Genomic DNA, 20,245 nt, shown 5'->3' on the forward strand with positions numbered 1-20,245 from the left:
AAATGCACGCTGTTTGTTTCTGGGCTCAGAATCAGCCATTGACCTGTCTGTCAAGTGGTGCCCAACAATTCTGGTTGAATGTGCATCCAAGCTACCTGCACCATCTGGCCTTATTGTGTACAAAAAACAAGCAGATGACACAAACCTAAATAGTTTAGGTAAAGCTTTCAGAGAAAGGATGTTATAGTTTATTAACAGACTGAGTTAAGCTGGTACTGATTTATTATTATTAACCTGCTTTTACCTCTGTTTGGCTGAATGCATGTGTACACTGCCACTGAGAAAACAGAAAATGACACATTTATAAAGCAGGTAATCAGCACGACTGACAACAAAATGCAGTTAATATAAAAGTGATGTTTAGCTGACACAATTGCCTTTTTTTTTAAATGAATGATCAACATTACTTATTATAAATAGTTTTACTACTGCTTATAAGGTAATGATCAACATGATTGTCACTTAAAAGATTGCAAGATAACATTGGTCACATGACAGTGGTGAACACATAGGCCACAATAGGGATTTGTAGCGTTTGTTCCAAACACCCTTATTGCCACTTTTGATCATTTTTTTCAAATACGTAAAATGTGGCTGCAACTGAATTGAATGGGCTTTGTATGCCACTATAAAGAAAAGTTAATCAGGTAAACTAACAAGTCACTAACAAGTTTTCTGATTTCCACATTAGGGTAATTGTGGTAAAGCAATCAAAGCACTGATATCCTCTATTCAAAACCTTATCAACCTTTCATAATTCTGGTGGTAAGAAAATGGCTCATGTGATATGAAATAGATCAAATAGATCTGATCACAACATTTTAAATCTGCAGCTTACATTAAATTAGTATATGGCTCCTTTCAGGAAGGTCCTTGGTATTATAGGATGACAGTCCTCTGTCCCTGTCTCCAAATTATGTTCCTGTATTTCCACCCTGTGACAGAGGTTTCTGATAAAGACAAAGTAATCATTTTAACATTCAATACACAGGCATTAACCATTGTTGTTGCCATTAGGAAACATAATCAGACTCACCTGTCCTCGCTCCGTTGCAGGCACCACCATCTTCACCCAGTCTTTTTTCAGGTTTTGGATCTTCTGCCATCCTTATTGGTCAGGCTGGAATGTTCTTCCTGCACACATGCAAGGAAGTTAATTCATTCTCAGCAGCCAGGGGTATGCCAGGTTTTCCAGCATCATACACTAAACTGTGCAATGTATTTGTTTTTTGCATTGCCTGTCTCTTCTGCATTATGGCCCTGCCTGTTTACAATTTTGTTATTTCTTTAAGCAGAGTTCCGCTTTAAAGTATACCTGCCATCAGTTTGATATGGGGGCTGCCACCGCCACCGCCACCCTAAAACCTGTACTTCCCTGGATTCAGTGGGTATCATCTGGCTAGCACAATTTCTAAAACCACTCACTTGGAATAAATACACAGATTAGGTGTTCCTGCTTATCTGTATAAAGCTGCGTACACACGTCAGATTTTTCTTGCCCGATTGGCATCGGCCAGATATCGGCCGAGAATCTGGCGTGTGTACAGTCGGCGTTGTTCATCGTCTGTGGATCTGTCCTGGCGGATCCACGAACGATGAATGACGACCGATCCTAATGCAAGGGAAGGGGGAGAGCGCTCAGTAGGGTGCTGCTCCGTCGTTCTCTCCCTCCCCTCTCCATAGAGCAGAACAGTGCTGTATGTACAGCACCGTTCATGCATCGTGTAGTCCTTTGTCGTTGGAAAGGATTGTGAAAGATCCTTTCCAACGACAAAAATTGCACGTGTGTATGCGGCTTAACTGTTCCACATAAGTCACTTAAGCAATCTAGTGAAAGGATCACAATTACAGCCGGGTGACTTTTATTTTTAGAAGGTGGTCGGTAATGGCTGCTCCCATAGATCCCTACTGGCAGGTTTCCTTCAAAGTAATTAGTGGAATGCATGGGCTAGAAGATGCTGTGTCTGCAGTTTGTCATTAAAGGCTCTAATGTTTGTGTTGGCAGGGATGTCCACAGAAGAATTTACTATATAGAATAACACACCTGATTTTCAAATGGTTTCGAGCAATCAAAATATTACAGCATAATAAATTGACCAGGGTATCAGTTTCCCGACTGGAAAAGTCGTTAAGTTTTCCAAAAACTAAGCACACAGGAAAAGCTCCTCCTTTACTACCTCTCCTCCCTTGTTCAGTGTAGAGAAGCCTTTCTGGGGCTCTGCAAGCTGTCCCAGCTGCTCCCAGCCTGGAGATCTTATCCTCTGCTCTTCAGCACCTCCATCCCTTTCTTGTGCTGAAATCTGAGAAGCCTCCCCAGCCTCTCTGGCTGTGCCTTTCATCTTACCAGACAACTGCACAGGCAGCAAAACTATGGAAAGCATGTTGCAGGCTAAACTCTTTTGAAGAGTTGAAGAAAAAAGACACAACTTGCAGGAGATCACAACCGGGCTTCTTTTTAAACCTTTCCTTTATATAAATTGTCACCTTTGTATTCGAATGTATTTATGCTTTACCAGGGTCACTTTGTGCTCACTTGTATAGGAGGATAAGTGGAATTGTGATCACTTCTCTGGGATGCCCAAGGTTTGACAGCACAGCCAAAGCACATTTTGGAGAAGGTGTCAGATCATAGCCGTCTTTTGCAGCTCTTATGGATCCAAGCAAGATTTTGGCATTATTTATTATTCTGTTTTATGGTGGAGTATGCATGGAATCTACTACCCCTGGAGGTACCAGCAAGATGCCTAACCATCCATCGGTACAGGAGGTGACAGAACCCAATGTGAGGGAATCAGGAGAGGAGACATTGGAGGATGAATCTGAAAACCAGGAGAACATTCTGTCCCAGGTATCATCCATTGCATCTCTTCTTTTCTATGGGATGTCAATGTCATTATGTCTTTTTTTCTGCCAACCTAACATTGAGTCCTTTTAAATTGATTGAGCTAGATGTTGTGTAAGTGTAGTTTAAAAATTTTGATCTGGCATGATACACATCTTCTTACAGTATTAAAGTGTCTGGCATGATTTGCCCTTCTTATGCCTTTAGGATTATTGACTGAAACTGGGAAAAATCTAAATTTCAAATTGTCACCAGAATAGGAGGGGAAATAGGGACAGGGGTTTCAGTGACAACTCTCAAAAAGTGTGATTTGGATTTAGATGATAATAAGTAAGTGATCCATCATCAATTAAAAGGTGGAACAATTAAACACATTATCTACATATTTTTATGTTTACAATATGAACAATTGCCTGATTTGAATTTGCTTGTGCAATTGCTCAATCAGAAGCTATAAAAAATATTCCACCATAGCCAATCATCTTGTTAATGACAAAAATTGATTGAGAGCTTACTAAATCACTTGAATGGGTGGCTTGCTTTTTTTTTGTTTGATATTGAATTGCACCGAATGATTTATTGTATGATCATACTGGTATTTATTTGACTACATTTTTCAGAACAGATTTGAGTTGAAACAACATGTGCTAAAGGGTGCATTTTTGCAATGTACAGGAATTTACAAAACAGTGTTGCAATCCCATTCATTTTATTAATATTATTATTATTATTAATAAACAGGATTTATATAGCGCCAACATATTACTCAGCGCTGTACATTAAATAGGGATTGCAAATGACAGACTAATACAGACAGTGATACAGGAGGAGAGGACCCTGCCCCGAAGAGCTTACAATCTAGTAGGTGGGGGAATTTCACACACAATAGGATGGGCGATATGTAGTGGTGGGAAGTAATGAGGGTTTAGCAGACAGAAGAAGATGGGTAGGCAAGTTTGAAAAAATGAGTTTTGAGCGCTCTTTTAAATGAGCACAAAGTAGGAGCAAGCCGAATAGGACGAGGAAGACCATTCCAGAGAGTTGGAGCATTCATTTTCATTTATCCAGTGTGCTACAACCATTGTGAGTTTTAGTCTACCACAAAGCACTCAACAATATATGCTAACCAAAATTTTTTGGCTTTTTTACTTTATCTATTTGTACCAGATACCTAGATAGGTGGAAGTGGGCAAAGTGCACCATATTCAAGGATTACCTCCCATTTCTCGAACGTGACACTTTTTATAGTGCCATCATTTCAGGCGCATGTCACACCTTTGCCAAACTTCCAATCTTACTTCTAGCTTATTAGGCTGCAAAAAATGTGAACTTTTTTCTTCCAATTTCCACAATGTCTACAGACTATGCTGGAAAAGAAAAGGCCACTATGGGTTCACTGATTTCTCTTTTATGCCAAGTGTATAGGTCCACATAAAAGAAAGTATGGAACAGAGGGATTTGGGTACAAAAGAGGGGCAGCTAGGGACCATGAATTCATTATACATCTGATGCAGTGCAAAACTAATTTTTTGGAGTAGACTGCTGTGGCAGTCTGAGGTATTTGTTTTTTGTTTTGGTTTTTTTACTGTTGTTCAAAGAAACAAAAGCAAGCAGAACTACTTATGGGAATTAAAAAGTTTATTTTCTTGTCGCGCTTTTCCTTTCTGTGAGTGCCTGTAAGCAATGTGAGCTGGCAGCTCAGAATACAGATAATATTTACAGTATGCTAAAGAATGTGCTTCTTAAAAAGCTGAAGCACAGCATAATAATAACAATTTATAGATGAAATATGCGTTTTTTTATACTATTATGTAATATGTAAATAACATTGTTGTATATTGAATACATGTTTCTTGTGATACATATTCATATTTAAAAAAACAAATGTGAACCTTGTAACAAACACAGGAGTCCTTTAATGTATGTTTACTTCCTTTATGTAATGCAAAGTGACATCAGGCATGTGCAGTATAGGTTGCTGGATAACTGAGCACTGCTTGTTATATTTTTAAATAGCCTTTCTCCATTTAGATGCTGCATGCAAGCAAACCTGCAGGTTTCTGTGGCTGCAATGTTATGGGTTCCTGAACCAGGCCAACTTCCATTTAGCTGTACACATAACACATAGCATTAGTGATGTATGTTACTGTATATACTTGAGTATAAACCAGTATTGTTTACCCTCAAAAGGCCAATAGAAAAAGAATCTTGATTGATACTTAATCGCACCAGGAAATGGCACTGTGTCCTCATATAAAGTGTGTAACAAACTCTTGCCATCAGAGGCAAGAGACATGAATTTGTTGCTTACTTATATGAGAACACAGAGCCATCCACTGGTGGCCAATGATAATGCACAAGGGATCATTTGGAAGCAAATGACCTCTAATAACCAGCTTAAAATTACAAAATACTTTAACCTGTAAAAAGCAGGAGAAGGATATACAAACTGAGCCCATGTAATGTTTTTTTTTTAATTAACACCAGGTATGAATGTATTTATTCACATAATATTATTGGCATTTCTATTAATTACTGTTTTGAATGTTACTAGTAATACCTTATTTTGTGCATTTAGTTTATACTCAAAGTTAAAGTAGGTTTCCTGTATTCTTTGGTAAAATTAAGTACCTCTGTTTATATTTGGATTGGATTGAAATCAAGTATATACAGTAAATTCAATATTACTGACAGATGCCTATGTGTCCAGCTTCATGTACATAAAATGTCCAGAGAGACGTAGCATTACAATATAGGCCAGGAAGACAACATTACACCTTTTTTGTTTAGTAAATGTATTTTAAACTATTTACTAGGATAATCAGCAGTTAGGGTTTGTTGGTGCTGAATTCCATCCTTTCCTTTAGTCTTGCATAGCTATTAGGACTCCATTACTAAAGTTGCTTAGACTGATTTCACTGCACACTGTGACCATCTCACAGTGTGCATTAGAGCAAGTCCAAAAGAGCCTGCCTCATTTCCTGACTGGAGAACATTCAGTAACATTAACCCTTTCTTTCGAAGCCTGACTGTCTTTGGCCTACCACTTTCAGTTATTGGGTTTCAGATCTTTTATTCATGGAGACCCTGCATCACATATACTGCATTACTTATGGCAGTGTGTACAATAAGTGAATCTACCAGGAAACTCCCTCTGCTCCAAACTAGCATCTATTTATTAGGCAATTTTTGAATTTGTGTAATTTCTCCTAAGATCCAGCCCATTACATTCATCAGGACTGAGAGCTCTTAACAGTAAACTTAGTCAGGATTCTGTGATATTTTCAAGGAGTAAAACACCCTTCTGACCACTGCCACAAGCAGTGATCTATCTGCATTCATAGAGAAGCACATAGACCTACTGATGGCATCGCTGGGTAAAAGAAGCTGTGCATAAAAATTTAAAGGTTCATTTTATCATATTTCTTTGGCATGTTGATGAAGGCAAGAGGTGGCACCAGGTAAGGCAAAATGCAAGCAGGTTAAAGTACACGAGAAATGGAACTTGTTTCCAGAAAGTCATTACGCATGCCTTTGGTCTTTCTGCCTAATATTTCTCCATTACTCACCTATAATGCCTTGTTTTGCACTGTGTCTGTGTGAAAGGCGCAATTCTTAGTAGAGTCAGGACAGTTTCCTTTTGTCAAACTGCATTAAGGAGTACCACTGTGCTACAAAGTTTTAACTGATGCAGATGTACAGATATTAAGCTGTAGGCACAGGAGTACTTTGGGGTTTTCTTAGTAAGATTACAAAATGTTCCCTCTAATATAGCAAATCTTTACTTTTTAATTTATATACACTTTAAGTAGCGTACAACAGAGCAACAAATATAATGTTCATATCAAACCATATTTTATATATACTAATGCATAAAACTAATGATAGAGTGAGATTTCCTTCAAATGTGACCATAAATAGCATAATAGCCATTATTCAGATTTCGAGCATTGGTTGTAGTTTTTTTTGGCAATTTTTAGTGTTTAGTGCAGCCAAACGTTGTTTTTCCATTTTGGAGAGAGTGGGGAAGTTTTTATTGCTCTCTCTGGCTTCTTTTGAGAGATTCCCCTCACTTATTGTTACAGACAGTGAATGAAAATCTTCTCAAGGTGTTTACAAATATATAACATATGGGATCTTTTCCAACATCTCAAAAGATAAACCCTAATAAAAACACTATAAATACCGGTATTTAAAGTGTTTTTTTTTTTTAATGTGTTGGAAATATGGCTGCATATACACTTTTGGCTGTAAACTTTTTAAGTGTGCAGAAATACTTTTTGGTTCCTTGCTCCATTCAATCATGGCCCGCGTGTTATATAAAGGGAAGTCTCAGAGTGCCATGGGTGTTCCGCTATCACTGTCAGCCAAAAACCATAGTGGGTTTCTTCCAGCAACCACACACATCTTCCTGCACATTATTGAAGTGGAGATGAGAAATCCTCCAGTAATTGTACAGAGCTGATGATCTAACCCTTCTCCTTGCCCTTCTCCATGAAATACAATTGATTTGCTTGAAAAATTTTACTAGAGTTTTTTCCATGTTCACAATTCCATGAAAGGGAACTAAAAAAAAAAAGAATAAAGTCACTGTCAAAAGTTGACAATAAAGTAAGATTAAAAGGAGAGTGAACTGTCATCTGTTTTGGTTACTGCTATATATGCAAAAAAGTATTTGTAAACATATATGCAATATAAATGTAATTTATATAGTATATGATTACAGAATGCACAGAGGTTTACTTAAAACAGAAATTATACTTAAAAAAAGTTCAAATAATATCACAGAATTCTGTTACACAAATGTATAAATGTGATCATTTATGCTCAAGATGAGTTAAATCAGGTACATTGTTGTATTATATGACTGTTTAAACTGTAACTTAGACAACTGGTAGTTTATCAACTGAGAGTTCACCTCTGCGCATTACAACACTTCATTGGCGGACCATCCACTGAACCTCAATGCAGGATTAAAGTATTTGTCTGACTTAGAAGACATTTATCATAGTACTTCAACCTTCTGTCATGTTTTACACTGGTGTGCATCTTGCAACATAAAAGAAATATTCATGTTATTAAATGCAGTGGTTTATTTAAATAGAGTATGCATAATTTTGTTATACCTATTCTTTACCTAAGCTATAGTCCAGCAGTCTACCTCCTGTTGATTATGGAGACTGGTCCTCCAGTATTTTCCTCTAGCTGGTCACCTCCTGTCTTGTAAACATCATCACATGCAGTGGAGGACAAGCAGCTTTTTCAACAGGACAAGGCATGGCTAATGATAGGGGTGCCCACCCATCTTCCAAGGCTAGTTTGGGTTATTTCATTCTCTAGAAAAAATAAATAAGATATTCTCTTACAACCTAAGAGCAGGGGGGAGGGGAGAAACGGTAATGTTTTAAAACTGTCTAGAATTAGGTTAAAACTGTGCTGGCTAATGAGTACTTCCAGGGACTGCACCACAGACCGACCTTCCATCCAACCTTTCTTTGATATAGATGGATGATATACTAAAAGAATCTTAAAGAGGAGCAATGAAAATTCCTATGTACATGACTGGATACTCAATCCAAATCTCTTTAGCTTTATTGGATTGTATCCATTTTTTTCTATTCCAAAGTGATCAATATCTAGTCTTTAAGACATATATCTCATCAGGGTGTTCTATCTTCTGTCCATAGGTTAAAATACATACACTACAAGATAGTAAAAGTGTTTATGTTCTGGCTTAAAAAGTTATGTCTGCGTAATGGAATTCACTTACTTTGCTTACAGCTACAGTTTAGTCCAACACAAAATCCACAGTGAGGGGCGTATTTATAAAGCAAGGAAACTGACATTTACCAAAATATTCCTTGCACAAAAATCTTCCTGGCACATGTTTTTGTCACAATGATTGTGATTGATGAACTACTAATGAACATTTGGTGAAAGTCACATTTATTGATTTATAAATATTCCCCTAGCAGTGCCACAAGTTGCATTGGTTTGGAAATTTCTTCCTCCTTTCAAAAAACAATATAAAAATGTTATAGTATATAAGTTACCATAACCATCATTACTTATGATCAGATCTGCAAAAAAATAGTAGACAATTTTGGAAAGCCGGATCAGACTTGGGTCAATTAGTATTTGAGATGATCTATCCATTTTCTATGTTAGCAATGATTTTACTCTGGCTGTTCTCCTGGTTTAGTCATTGGTTATAAATAAAACAATAAACTTCTCTCTATGTAAAAGGTTTAAAAAGGCACTAAAGCAATGTGTATATGTGATATGTGTGTGAATATATATATATATATATATACACACACACACACACATGTACAGACACACACATACACGCTTACCCTTTCTAAGCAGTGCATTTGTTGAACTGCTGGATCTGTCCATCCTTCTTTTTGCTATTTTGACTTATGGAACTTGCATCCTTCTTTATCTTTTTTCTACCTCTGTCCACATGCTTAATATGTGGTCCCTGTATGTATGTATGTTAAAAAAAAAATGAAACTGAGCACATAATAATATTTTTCCCATTACAATGCATGCCCCACGGGTTGGTGCTCATGCACAATGTGTCCGAAGGAACACATATGCACACTAGTTATTGGGGCATGCTAAACTGTATTGATAGACTTTATTTAAAAATCATTAGGTAGGAGTTCTAAAAGTTCATCAACAAGCAGTTATTCAATTCCAGAATGTATTTCTTGCTTTCCTTTAACTTTGAATACATGCTGTGCCAGTTATGGACAATAGTATTATCACCACATCAACTGTTCCGGTCATTTTTTTTATAACATTGTCATGATCTCATCTGCAAAGTTCATCAGCAGTACTGCCCACAATAATAATAATTGGAGAGTGGATGGGTTGTGTCTAGGGACACAGCCTGCCCACTTCCCCGAGCCTGGGATTTGTACAGGGGACATGGTCCGCGGCTCTGGCCATGGACCACCAAAATTTTCTGGCGGACCACCGGTTGGCGACCGCTGATCTAAAGAATAGCATGGGGATAGGGAAGCAACATGAGATTACCAATTACACAGAATTTAAAATTGCTTGATGCTAAACCCTTTATAATCACTACATTTTCTTTGGAAGTAGGCATATATATATCTGTATATGTACATTTCTATGTTCAGGTATTTCCATTTAAGGATAATGGTAATGCTACGGCATACAAAGACAATTTTTTGTGACCTTGTTTGTGTAAATCACCTTTTCTGTTCTAGCATTAATGTGCCATGTACACAAAGCCAGGTTTTTAAAGTAAGGGTTTGGTGTGGAGGAACTCAGATGGTCAGCACACAGTTTATTGTTTAATATAGGATGTTAAAAAAGCCAACATATGGGGCTGATTTATTAATGCTCTCCAAGGCTGCGTGATCCAGAAAACCTGGAATGGATCTCTTAAAAGTAATTTTTTACTTGTTAGAATGTTTTTGATTCAGGACCAGATCCATTCCAGATTTTCTGGATCACCCAGCTTCACTTATGAAAGTATATCTTATCCAGCCTTGGAGAGCTTTAATAAACCAGGCCCATTGCATCTGTGATGGTCAGGTGTCCACAAGCTTTTTTGGCCATTTAATGTACATGTCCTGTCCTGTAATCAACAGGGAATAGCATAGACCTAGCATTATATTTAATTATGGAAATGTTTTAGTGTTCCTCAAGGTAAATTGTAGTATATTTTAAGGTTTAGTAAATATCTGTGTGGTGCAGCATCACATGGTCATGTAAATGCTGAACTGATTGGGTGCCATTCAAATTCAATCCCAATATAACATGCCAGCGGACAACATGTATGCTGAATTGCAGTGTAATAGTAAGCCGTATGCTGTGCATGCACTGCCATGCAGAAGGCAGCACATTCAATTGATTGGGCTTCTTTATCCTACTGAAAATCACCACTTAACACAATGCACATCTATGCGGTTTCTGTATCAAGGCTGCATAAATGTGAACTAGGCTCTAAATAGCTTTGATCTGTAACCATTCTTAACGTATTTTCATTAATTTATCACATACTATCAGTTTGCAGATTTGCAACTTGGTTACAAAAAATAACCATGATTATGATTTCCTGAAAAACTTTCTTTAAAGAAAAAACACAGGAGCATGATTACAGAGCTGAGTACCCATTGGTATTCATGAACAACAGCTCATGCAGGATCACTACAATTATAGCAGACAAATGATACACAAACAATTTCCTCTTTATGTAGTTCCTTGACTGTTATAGTCCACAGTTCACATGCAGCGTATCTTTAGAAATCTCTTTATCCCCTTTCTCCTGGAAGAACAACTCCAAGGAACACTATAAATATTTGGATTCTACAAGAATACCCCATGTACAGAGGAAAGGACTCTATTCAATTATCAAGGTTACAATATTAAAATTCTTTAGAAAATTGCAATATTTTTAAGAAATTTCTAATAAAATATTACTTCAAATAAATAATATATAAAAAACACTTTTTCCCCCCAAAAAAATTCAAATGACATGTACACGTTGCTTTTCTGGTTCTATAAGTATATTACAAAGCAGTAACAAAATCAAAACCATGTATTAGATAGTGAATCCAATATACCCCAGGTGGTCCTTGTGCTAATTGAGTATAGAATTATGTCCACTTGTTTAGGTGGGAAATGTTTCACATTCTGTAGACTGGCCATCCAAAAATGCACAATTGACTGGAACACATTACTAATTTTGCAACATTCAGGTGGAACCACAGACTGCATTGGGGGATGCAGGCATTTGACACAATTGTGGTGTTTTAGGGCAGAGACTGGAGGCATCAGTTGTGGTACTTCTTCACTCTTCTTTTACAGGGGTTTTCTTTACCATCAGATTCACCCAAAGTAGCAATGGAATTTCAGCTGAAATGTAATGCACGTGTAATGAGCCTTTGGAGAACAACCCTGATGTATATAAATAAGTTATAGCTAAAGCAAATAGTTTTATACACAGACAAAATACATACAGAAGCTGGTTTACCTGGCTAACATTTTTAAATATATTTCTGTCCTTACAGTTCTCGAGATTTATACACTGCCAAACCACACTGCAGTTTAGTAACATTTACATGTTTTCAGCTCAGCATAGAAAAGAAGGTCTGAAATCATACTACATCCAAAGATAATACAGTACCAACAGAATGAAATGCAGGGCTTTTAAGGGTACACAATACAGGTACCAATTTGTTGCATTTTCTGTTTCTCCTGAGGAAGTTATATTCACAAAACACTTAGGGGATAAATATGACCACAAGCAGCAGATTATGGAGCAATTTTATTTAATTTTTATGTATATAGTAATAAATAAACTGATTATTTAACTGTATTGTATATTATATATATAAATAATCATTTTATTGAATGAAGATTGGGAAACTTTTTGAACAAGGGTAGAGTACAGATCTGTGGCTTATCCTAATGCACAAAGGTCCCGATCTAGGTGTGTATAATGCACACTTGCTTTAAATTGTGGTATGTCAGCAGTTTACTCATCCAACCTTATAAAGTTATTCATCCACAATAATATTTTACTGGGTCTCAGACTAGCAACAAAAAAGCCCAGTGTTGGTTCATGCTAATCTGGTCCTGGGCAAGTGGGAGGACATAGTTGTTTTTTTTCCTGGAAACATGACCTCTTTACAGCCCACATACAGATGTAGAACAGATATTTTGATAATGTCGTCATTCTTCGGGATGACCTCAAGCACTTTTCTGTGTTTTTGTAACTTAAAAAAATAACATTGTGTGAAATCAATTGTTTGTCATTTGACTTCCTAGGTCTTACAGTTTCTAAAGACAAGATGAGCATAGCAACCTATGCATTTAAAGAATAGCAAATTTAATGTATACGTATACCCTAACTGAATGACTTTTAAATTGTGTACCATAAACAATTTGAAATTTATAAAAAAAAAAAAAAAAATACTAATTTTCACCTTTTTTAATATTTTTTTACTTTCCAGTGTTGATCTCTTGCAGCCCCTGTGCAGCAACATGTCCACACTCCAGCAATAGCTGCATGGCATTCTTTAGGATAGGTTTTCACAACTTGTAGTCTACATCAAGAAATAACTTCTGAGCTTAGTGAAAACTGCGGCTAAGATAAGCTAACCTTGCCATTTTTATTTTACTAGAAAAAACAAAAATGTGTTTTTTATATACCTAATCAATATGGTTCAATGTTTTTTTCCTTTTATAGGTTATCTTTAGATGCCTTTTTTGCAATCTATTACAATTACAGGTGTATAGTAGTTTTAATTACCTTAAGATTCCTTTAATTTAATCCTTTTCCACTCAAGGTCTCATACTTGTCTACACTGCTGGCAGATCCACGCTGTGCCTCATAGCCAATGCTGGAAACGATTCACCCCATACTTTGGGTGGCGATGAGGGGTGTAATTTGAAGGATAATCTTGCAAAAGTGAATGAATTTTTTTTTTTTTTAATAACAGAAGCTTGATAATAAAGTATCCTAAGATGCTTACTACCCATTCAATATAAGATAAGCAGTTGAGTTCCATATAAAGAAAAATCTTTTAAAATGGTTCCTATTACCTATTCTGTGTTTATTAAGTGATGGAAAAGTATTCTTGAACACCCAAATGTGTATATACTGTATGTTGGGGAATATTGATAACATCCTTGTCCTACAGAATTTATAGGGGTGTACCTCTTCCAACGTATTTGTTTCTTGTGACTGATTGTTTTGTACCAAAACTCTTTATTAATCTTGTGGATGAACCTGTCAATTGAAAAGTGAATGTATCACATCTCTATATCAATTTACTAATATTATATGTACTCTCTAGAGATATGGTATATAAGAAATTGGTATAAATGCATAAATACATATATTGTATGTACTGTATTTATATAATTACAAAAAAATACGTTTTATCCAATCTCACAAAACAGGGCAGAGTTCAGAGATTGTACTAAGTGGAATACTTAGTTGATGCATGCCTTTAAATCAAATCAAGTAGAGAACAGTTTCCTTCCTTCTTTACTGAATGCTTTTATTGTCTTTCTATATTCCCCAGATTCCTCTTGTAACATTCTCCCCTAAGCTGTAATTTTTTTCTTGAATTGGGAATAATTTTCTAAGAACATCACACTCTTTGGGTCTCTAGTCTGCGTCACCAAATCTTTTTATTGCCTTTTTCCATGCACTGTAATTTGAAAAGTAAGGGAAGTTTCCAGTCTTCTATGCAGCTATATCCATTTATATATATGGCTTTATCCAAAAATATCTGTTGGCATAGCACATTTTTATTGTTATACCAATCAGTGTTTCAGTATACCATCTTTACTTGCAATTCTTGAGCAATAGCAGGTTTTAGAATATAGGATGATATTTAATATTGGCAAGCCAACCAAGTAACTTCTTTAAGCATGCCACAACAACTATTTAGGCATTTAACCTCACTTTTCTGGGAACCTATATGCTTACTTGCAGGGGTACCTGGAATGCCTGCAAAAATCCTCATCTGCAGTGCTTTCATAGTGTGATAAATATGTACACCCATTTATAACTACGCCTTTATGTCTTCATACACTGTTTTTAAATATTTATTCAGTTAGTATATGAACTTGTATAGAACCATATGGCATATGTCCATACTCACAATGTAACAATTATATATCCACATTTGTTCTCTACATTATTTTATAGATGAAAAGTGAACATCATTTTACTATTTTCCTACTATTGACTTCTCCAATGTTTTCAGCGCCAAACTCATAACCCCTGTACATGTTTCCATTTTTCATTTTGCTAGAAGGGGAACTAAAATGAGTATAAAATATATTGCAGGCTGGCAGATCAACTGCTGCTTGGGGATAGCTAGGCGGCGTATAGGGAGTTGCTCAAGGGAACTCAAGGGCAATATTTTTGGATAATTGTGGTGTGTGGTGTTTCCAAAATGTAAAAGTAATAGGAGATAGTGACCTAGGAGTTTTAGGTCTGGTAAATTGCTGCATGTGTGGTATGTTTCCCGAGGCGGATCAGTGTGGCTGGGAACAATACGATCAAAACGGTAGAAGACCCCAAAATGGACAGGGGGGAATTAAATGCATTCGGGGACCTGTAACCTCATGGGACTACAGATTACGGTGTATGGCATAATGGTCTAGAAAAGCCCTAAGGTAATGGTATAGGATTTTAATATTGGGCCTCCCAAAGCTGGAGACACTTTCATTACTGAACCTGGGTGATTCAGCAAACCTGCTATGAATCTGGTCTGGGATTGAAACCATTTGCTATAAAAAAGCAAAGGACTTTATGAAATGCATTCCAGGTTTGTTGGATCACCTAAATCTACTGATGAAAATGTATATTCTCCAGCTTTGGGAGCTTATATCAATCAGGCCTATTGTGCCATTGTAACATGTGGTTTATAATGTTACTTGTTGAGCCTTGTTTATATTTTGGTGTAATGATTTCACTGGTCAACCAACATTTTCCTGCCTAACAGATGAAAGTCATTTAAGGTTATGTTTGATGCACAGATTCCAAATATGATATTGGTTTTGCTAGATTGGCTCTAGTTTTTAAAATATTGACCTCAATAATAGCCTCCTAGAAAACTAATGAAACATGAAAATTAAGCAAAATTAAACTAGATATTCCTACATATACAATATTGATTTTTTTTAATACTTAATGTCAATATATTCAATATTTAGTATATTTACAGAACTAATCACAAAGAAGTCATTGAAAAACTCAGTTTGTATGAGATGTTGTCAGGTTTATGCTGATGATCAGGACAATCACGTTGAAGGCTCCAGCAGTAGTCTGCCATCATGTATCTATCCCATCTGCCCTGATACCTTTCTTCCATCACTTTTATATCTTGTTAGAACCTCTCTTATTGTTCCTCACTGAAATCGCCAAGGTTTTCTGAAAATTTTTTGCGTGGCTATGGAGTGTACCTTTATACTCATAGTAGCACCCAAATATTTAAAGTTTAAGAGCAAGTTTTGTACCAGTTCTTCATACCTTTGTGCTTTATGGTGACCCAAGAAGTTCTTGACATCCATGACATAGCTGTGCCAGGCAGAAGCTTCAGTATCAGTCATGTAACTTGTGAAATTTAAATCATTTATCAGTTTCCAAATCTGGGGTCCATCAAAGATTCCTGATTTGAATTTTTTAGTACTCAATCCAGGGAAGAATCTACAAATGTGTTTGAAGCAATTTCTGTCCTTGTTCAGAGGTCTAACAAATTGCTTCATTAATCCAAACTTTGTGTATTGCAGGGAAAATGATTTTTTCTTTGTCAACCATTGGCTCGTTAATGATGTTCGCTTCACCTTTATTCATGTTTTCCCTTGGAGGCCATGTCACTTTTTTCCAGTGATCCTGCTTTGCTCCACTATCCCACAAGCAGATGAAACATGGGTACATTGTGTATCCACTTAGCTTTCCAAGAAGAAAGGTATTTTTTAAATCAACAAATATGTACCATTGGTGATTGGTGTTTATGATAGCAAAACATTTGTAAGACCATTTTGATATTCTTCTTTAAGTTTTGAGTGACCAATAGAATTGATGCATAGCAGTTGCCATTATGTAGTAAAACAGATTTCAAACTTTGAGTGGAACTGTTAATTAAAAGCCACCAGTCTTCTGCTCGGTATTCTGGTACTCCCATATGGGCTAGTAGTCCAGGGATGTTACAACAGTACACAAAGTCTCGATCTTCACTGAAATATGGTAGGAGTGTCACCTCTCTTATCCTATAAACCATCATTTTAACTTCTGGTCGCAGACAGTTCTTTTCTTTTAGCCTGGATGCTAAAATTTCAGATGTATGTTTTGACAGATTTAGGTCACGTATTAAATCATTGAGCTCTTCTTGGGAGAACTGCTGGTTTGATGAAACACTTCCTTCATATTCACTTCCACTGCTAACTCCTGGATTACACTCCAAATCTTGTATATTCTCCATGTCGGATACAGGAATATCAGGGAGTGTACTGAACACTGGTATGGGAACATCAGCACCATGCGGCACAGCCCATCTTGATGATTACAAATCATGGTTCTCCCGATTGTTTTTCTTTTAACGATTGAAACCTTTGAAATCATTTTTTGGGCTCTCGCCATACCATAGGTACACCAAATTTCTAACTTTTCAGTTTTCTATCTTTCCACTGACGTAGACACTCTACACAAGCTTTGCATACCATATGGGGAGCCCAATACTTATCCTGGTCCCTCAGTTTAATACCAAAATATGCAAGATATGCTTGTTTTACAAATTCTGTAATGTTTCTTCTCTGTTTTTGCTGAGAATATTCACCACAAATGTAGCAAAATACATTGGGGTCATTTAAACAATTTCTTGAAGAAGTGTATGAATAAAAAGAAGGCAAAATAAAGTTTCAAGAAAATAATGCTACATTTAATATATAAAATGCAAAACATCGGTGTAAATAAAGATAGATAATAATATGCTGTGTTAACATTTAGTGTTGGTAAAATCGTCTATTCCGATTCCTGTGTCACAAGAACTGGGGCCAGTTCAATAAAACTGATGTCATTTCTGGATTCTGCAGACCTGAAATACATTAAATATATTGACAAATTCTTGGCAAGTGAAAAAAATGTTTTTTTGTTGAGTTGAGTGTCATCTACCACTTACAGGTTATTTGTCTATAAAGGGGCTGCTATAGCCATTTAACCCACAAGTGGAGTCTTACTTGTGGGCGGAAAATGGGGAATAAAAGGGGTGCAGGTTATTTGTCTATAAAGGGGCTGCTATAGCCATTTAACCCACAAGTGGAGTCATACTTGTGGGCGGAAAATGGGGAATAAAAGGGGTGCAGCTGGGACCAAGAAGAAGGTGGGGAAGGGGCTTGTAGTTTTTAATTTTTTACATTCAGTTCATGTTAAACATGCTTCCATCTTTTTATTGTGTCACTTTTCCAACAAACTTGTAGGTGTTACTTTTAAAAAAACCTTGTACAAATATTTATCTTAAACTTGTTTCTTAACCCAAGAACAAAACAAAAGAACAGCTTACAAGTCTTAAGACATGGTGGTTACATCATTTATTTAGTCTTTTTTTCTATATTTTTACCAGTACTTTTTTAGCCAGTATCACATTTTCTGCCCTAGGATAACGATTACTAACCATACTGTACTCATTAGAAAGCAGTGGTTTCACTCTGGGCTATTTGCTCTTGATATGGACATAGACATAGAATATTGCCCAGTTATTTGTTTAAATGGGCTTTTATCTATTTCACATTTTGACATAAATAATTTCATTAATTTTATCACACATTAGCAAAATAAAAAAGTTTATTGTTAGGATTTACATACACTTAATACACCTTACACATCCATGCAAATCATATACTACTCATGGCTGTGTACTGTGCAATAGTTGCACCCTTAGCACAAAAAGGGTCAAATCCATCCAAGTTAAAGTAAAAATAACTCATGCAAAAGACTTATGTATGTAATGTATTGCTTCCATATATGCACTCTGGGAAGGATAACATCAGCCTTAGCTTTAATCAGGAAAATGAACCCATAAATGACCAGCTTTATGTTCTCATTTGCATTAGTATGCTTTTTGCTTAAAGGTTAAGACAACATCTTTAGTTATATACTTGTACATTTTCTTAAGATCATACACGTGGAAGTAAGAAAATTGTGCTGAATTGTTCAAGATTAGAAACTACCACATACAATTTTTTTTGTTCAAATGTAGCACAAAAAATAAAAATATTTTGTTTTCTATTTACATATTTCTTGCATCACTGTATTTTTAACTGATTTCATTAAACTAAAGAACCATAAATTGGTTGAGTAGGCGATAAAACATCTTCTTTTCCACCGTTGATCTGCTGTCTCTGGTTTCAATTACATTAAATATATTGTGCAATTTTGTTACTTTACAACAATAATTACAGTTCCTTTTTCAGCCAAATTACTTTAAACAGTAGCAGAAATAAATAGCCTAGAGGAATTAAAGAGAAAACAGAAGTGTGTTCAACCTATTTAAAAAAAAATGTTTATTTAGGTTTACATTATCATTCTTTACAGAAAACATACATGGTCGGGCAAAACACATTTTTACTTTAAATGGATCTAAAAAAACTAAAAGAAATCACTGAATATCGCAACCATTAAACAAAAAATAGAAGAAAGGAAAATAATCAAATGGTCCCTGTTCAAGAGAATTCATATTGTTTGTTCTTATTGCCGTGTATTGGCTCCTTTAACGGTATACAGACTCTTAAGATGGTTGTGGATGAGCCCCTCGATTTTCTCAGGTGGCCAAGCTGCCCATTATTTTTTGGCAAAAGGAGAATACATTTTTAGGTTATGTTGCATGAACTGCACCTTTAAGATTTCCCCAAATTGGTTCAGTGGTATTGATGTTGAGGTCAGTGGACTTTGATGGCCACTCCAGTGCTTTTAATAAAGGTTTTATTCAACAAAGTTATCCATTTGAATACAGTGTAGACACATCAAGTGTAGTGCAAACAGTTTCATGTCCAAAGACCACTAGGTACAAAAGTAGGTAACAGAAGTGATGACACAGAGCAATGAAAATCAGGCATATACATTTCCTTGAGCATTAACTGTCAAATACAGAGTGCAGAGTAAGGAAACCTCAATTATTACAGATGTATTTGCAACAAATCCCAAAGAGACCTCTCGCTGTGGATCTTGCCATCCAAGCTGATATTCAGGTGTATTAGTTTTTTGTACTGAGGCTTGGCATGACAAAAACAAAAAGGCAAGTGGGGGATAGAACATGGTGGGAGAAGTAGAAGATGGAAAGGGATTGGGTTGAGCCAGGGGGACCCAGACATACTATATGCCCAGGTGTAGAGGGAAACACATGCACAGGCACAGTTATGCGGTAAGTATCAAAGCACCGAAGTCCCCAGGAAGATAATTCTCAATCCAAACCTTCCAGATTTTACGGAAGATTTTCATTCTGACATTCAGCCTAGCCAGCATGTTTTTGATAATAAAGTACTACGTAATTTTCTGCTTCTCCTGGGCAATAGTGGGTGTACTGGACCACCTTCACTTTTTTTCCTTTAGCCACTGAAGGCTCCAATTGGCCTTGTGTTTTGAATCATTGTCATGTTGGATGATCCAAGTGTGTCCCATATGCAGCTTCTGGAGTGATGAATGTCCTTGTCCCCCAATATTTTATAATAAGATGCTGCATTCATCTTTATCAATTTTTTCTAAGTTCCTTATATCCCTGTGGCTCACACACCTCCAGAACATCAGAGATCCACCTTCCCGATTCCAAAAGGGATGGCATACTTTTCATTAAGCCTTGTTGTGTCAGTTTTGGTCTAATCATTCCAAAGGACTTTGATCCAGAAATG

General features: G+C 36.3%; 1 protein-coding gene across 1 annotated transcript in view; it reads left to right on the forward strand.

Moving 5' to 3' along the window:
- Window positions 1-2,210: 2,210 nt before the first annotated feature.
- Window positions 2,211-20,245, forward strand: part of OLFML2B (olfactomedin like 2B) — a 92,373-nt gene continuing 74,338 nt past the window's right edge. Inside the window, 1 exon segment of the mRNA XM_072420146.1 lies at window positions 2,211-2,848. Within this exon segment, the coding sequence (XP_072276247.1) occupies window positions 2,651-2,848 (198 nt within the window). The 5' untranslated portion in view covers window positions 2,211-2,650.

This window comes from Pyxicephalus adspersus, chromosome 8 (genome assembly GCF_032062135.1).
Source record: "Pyxicephalus adspersus chromosome 8, UCB_Pads_2.0, whole genome shotgun sequence".
Lineage (NCBI taxonomy): Eukaryota > Metazoa > Chordata > Amphibia > Anura > Pyxicephalidae > Pyxicephalus > Pyxicephalus adspersus.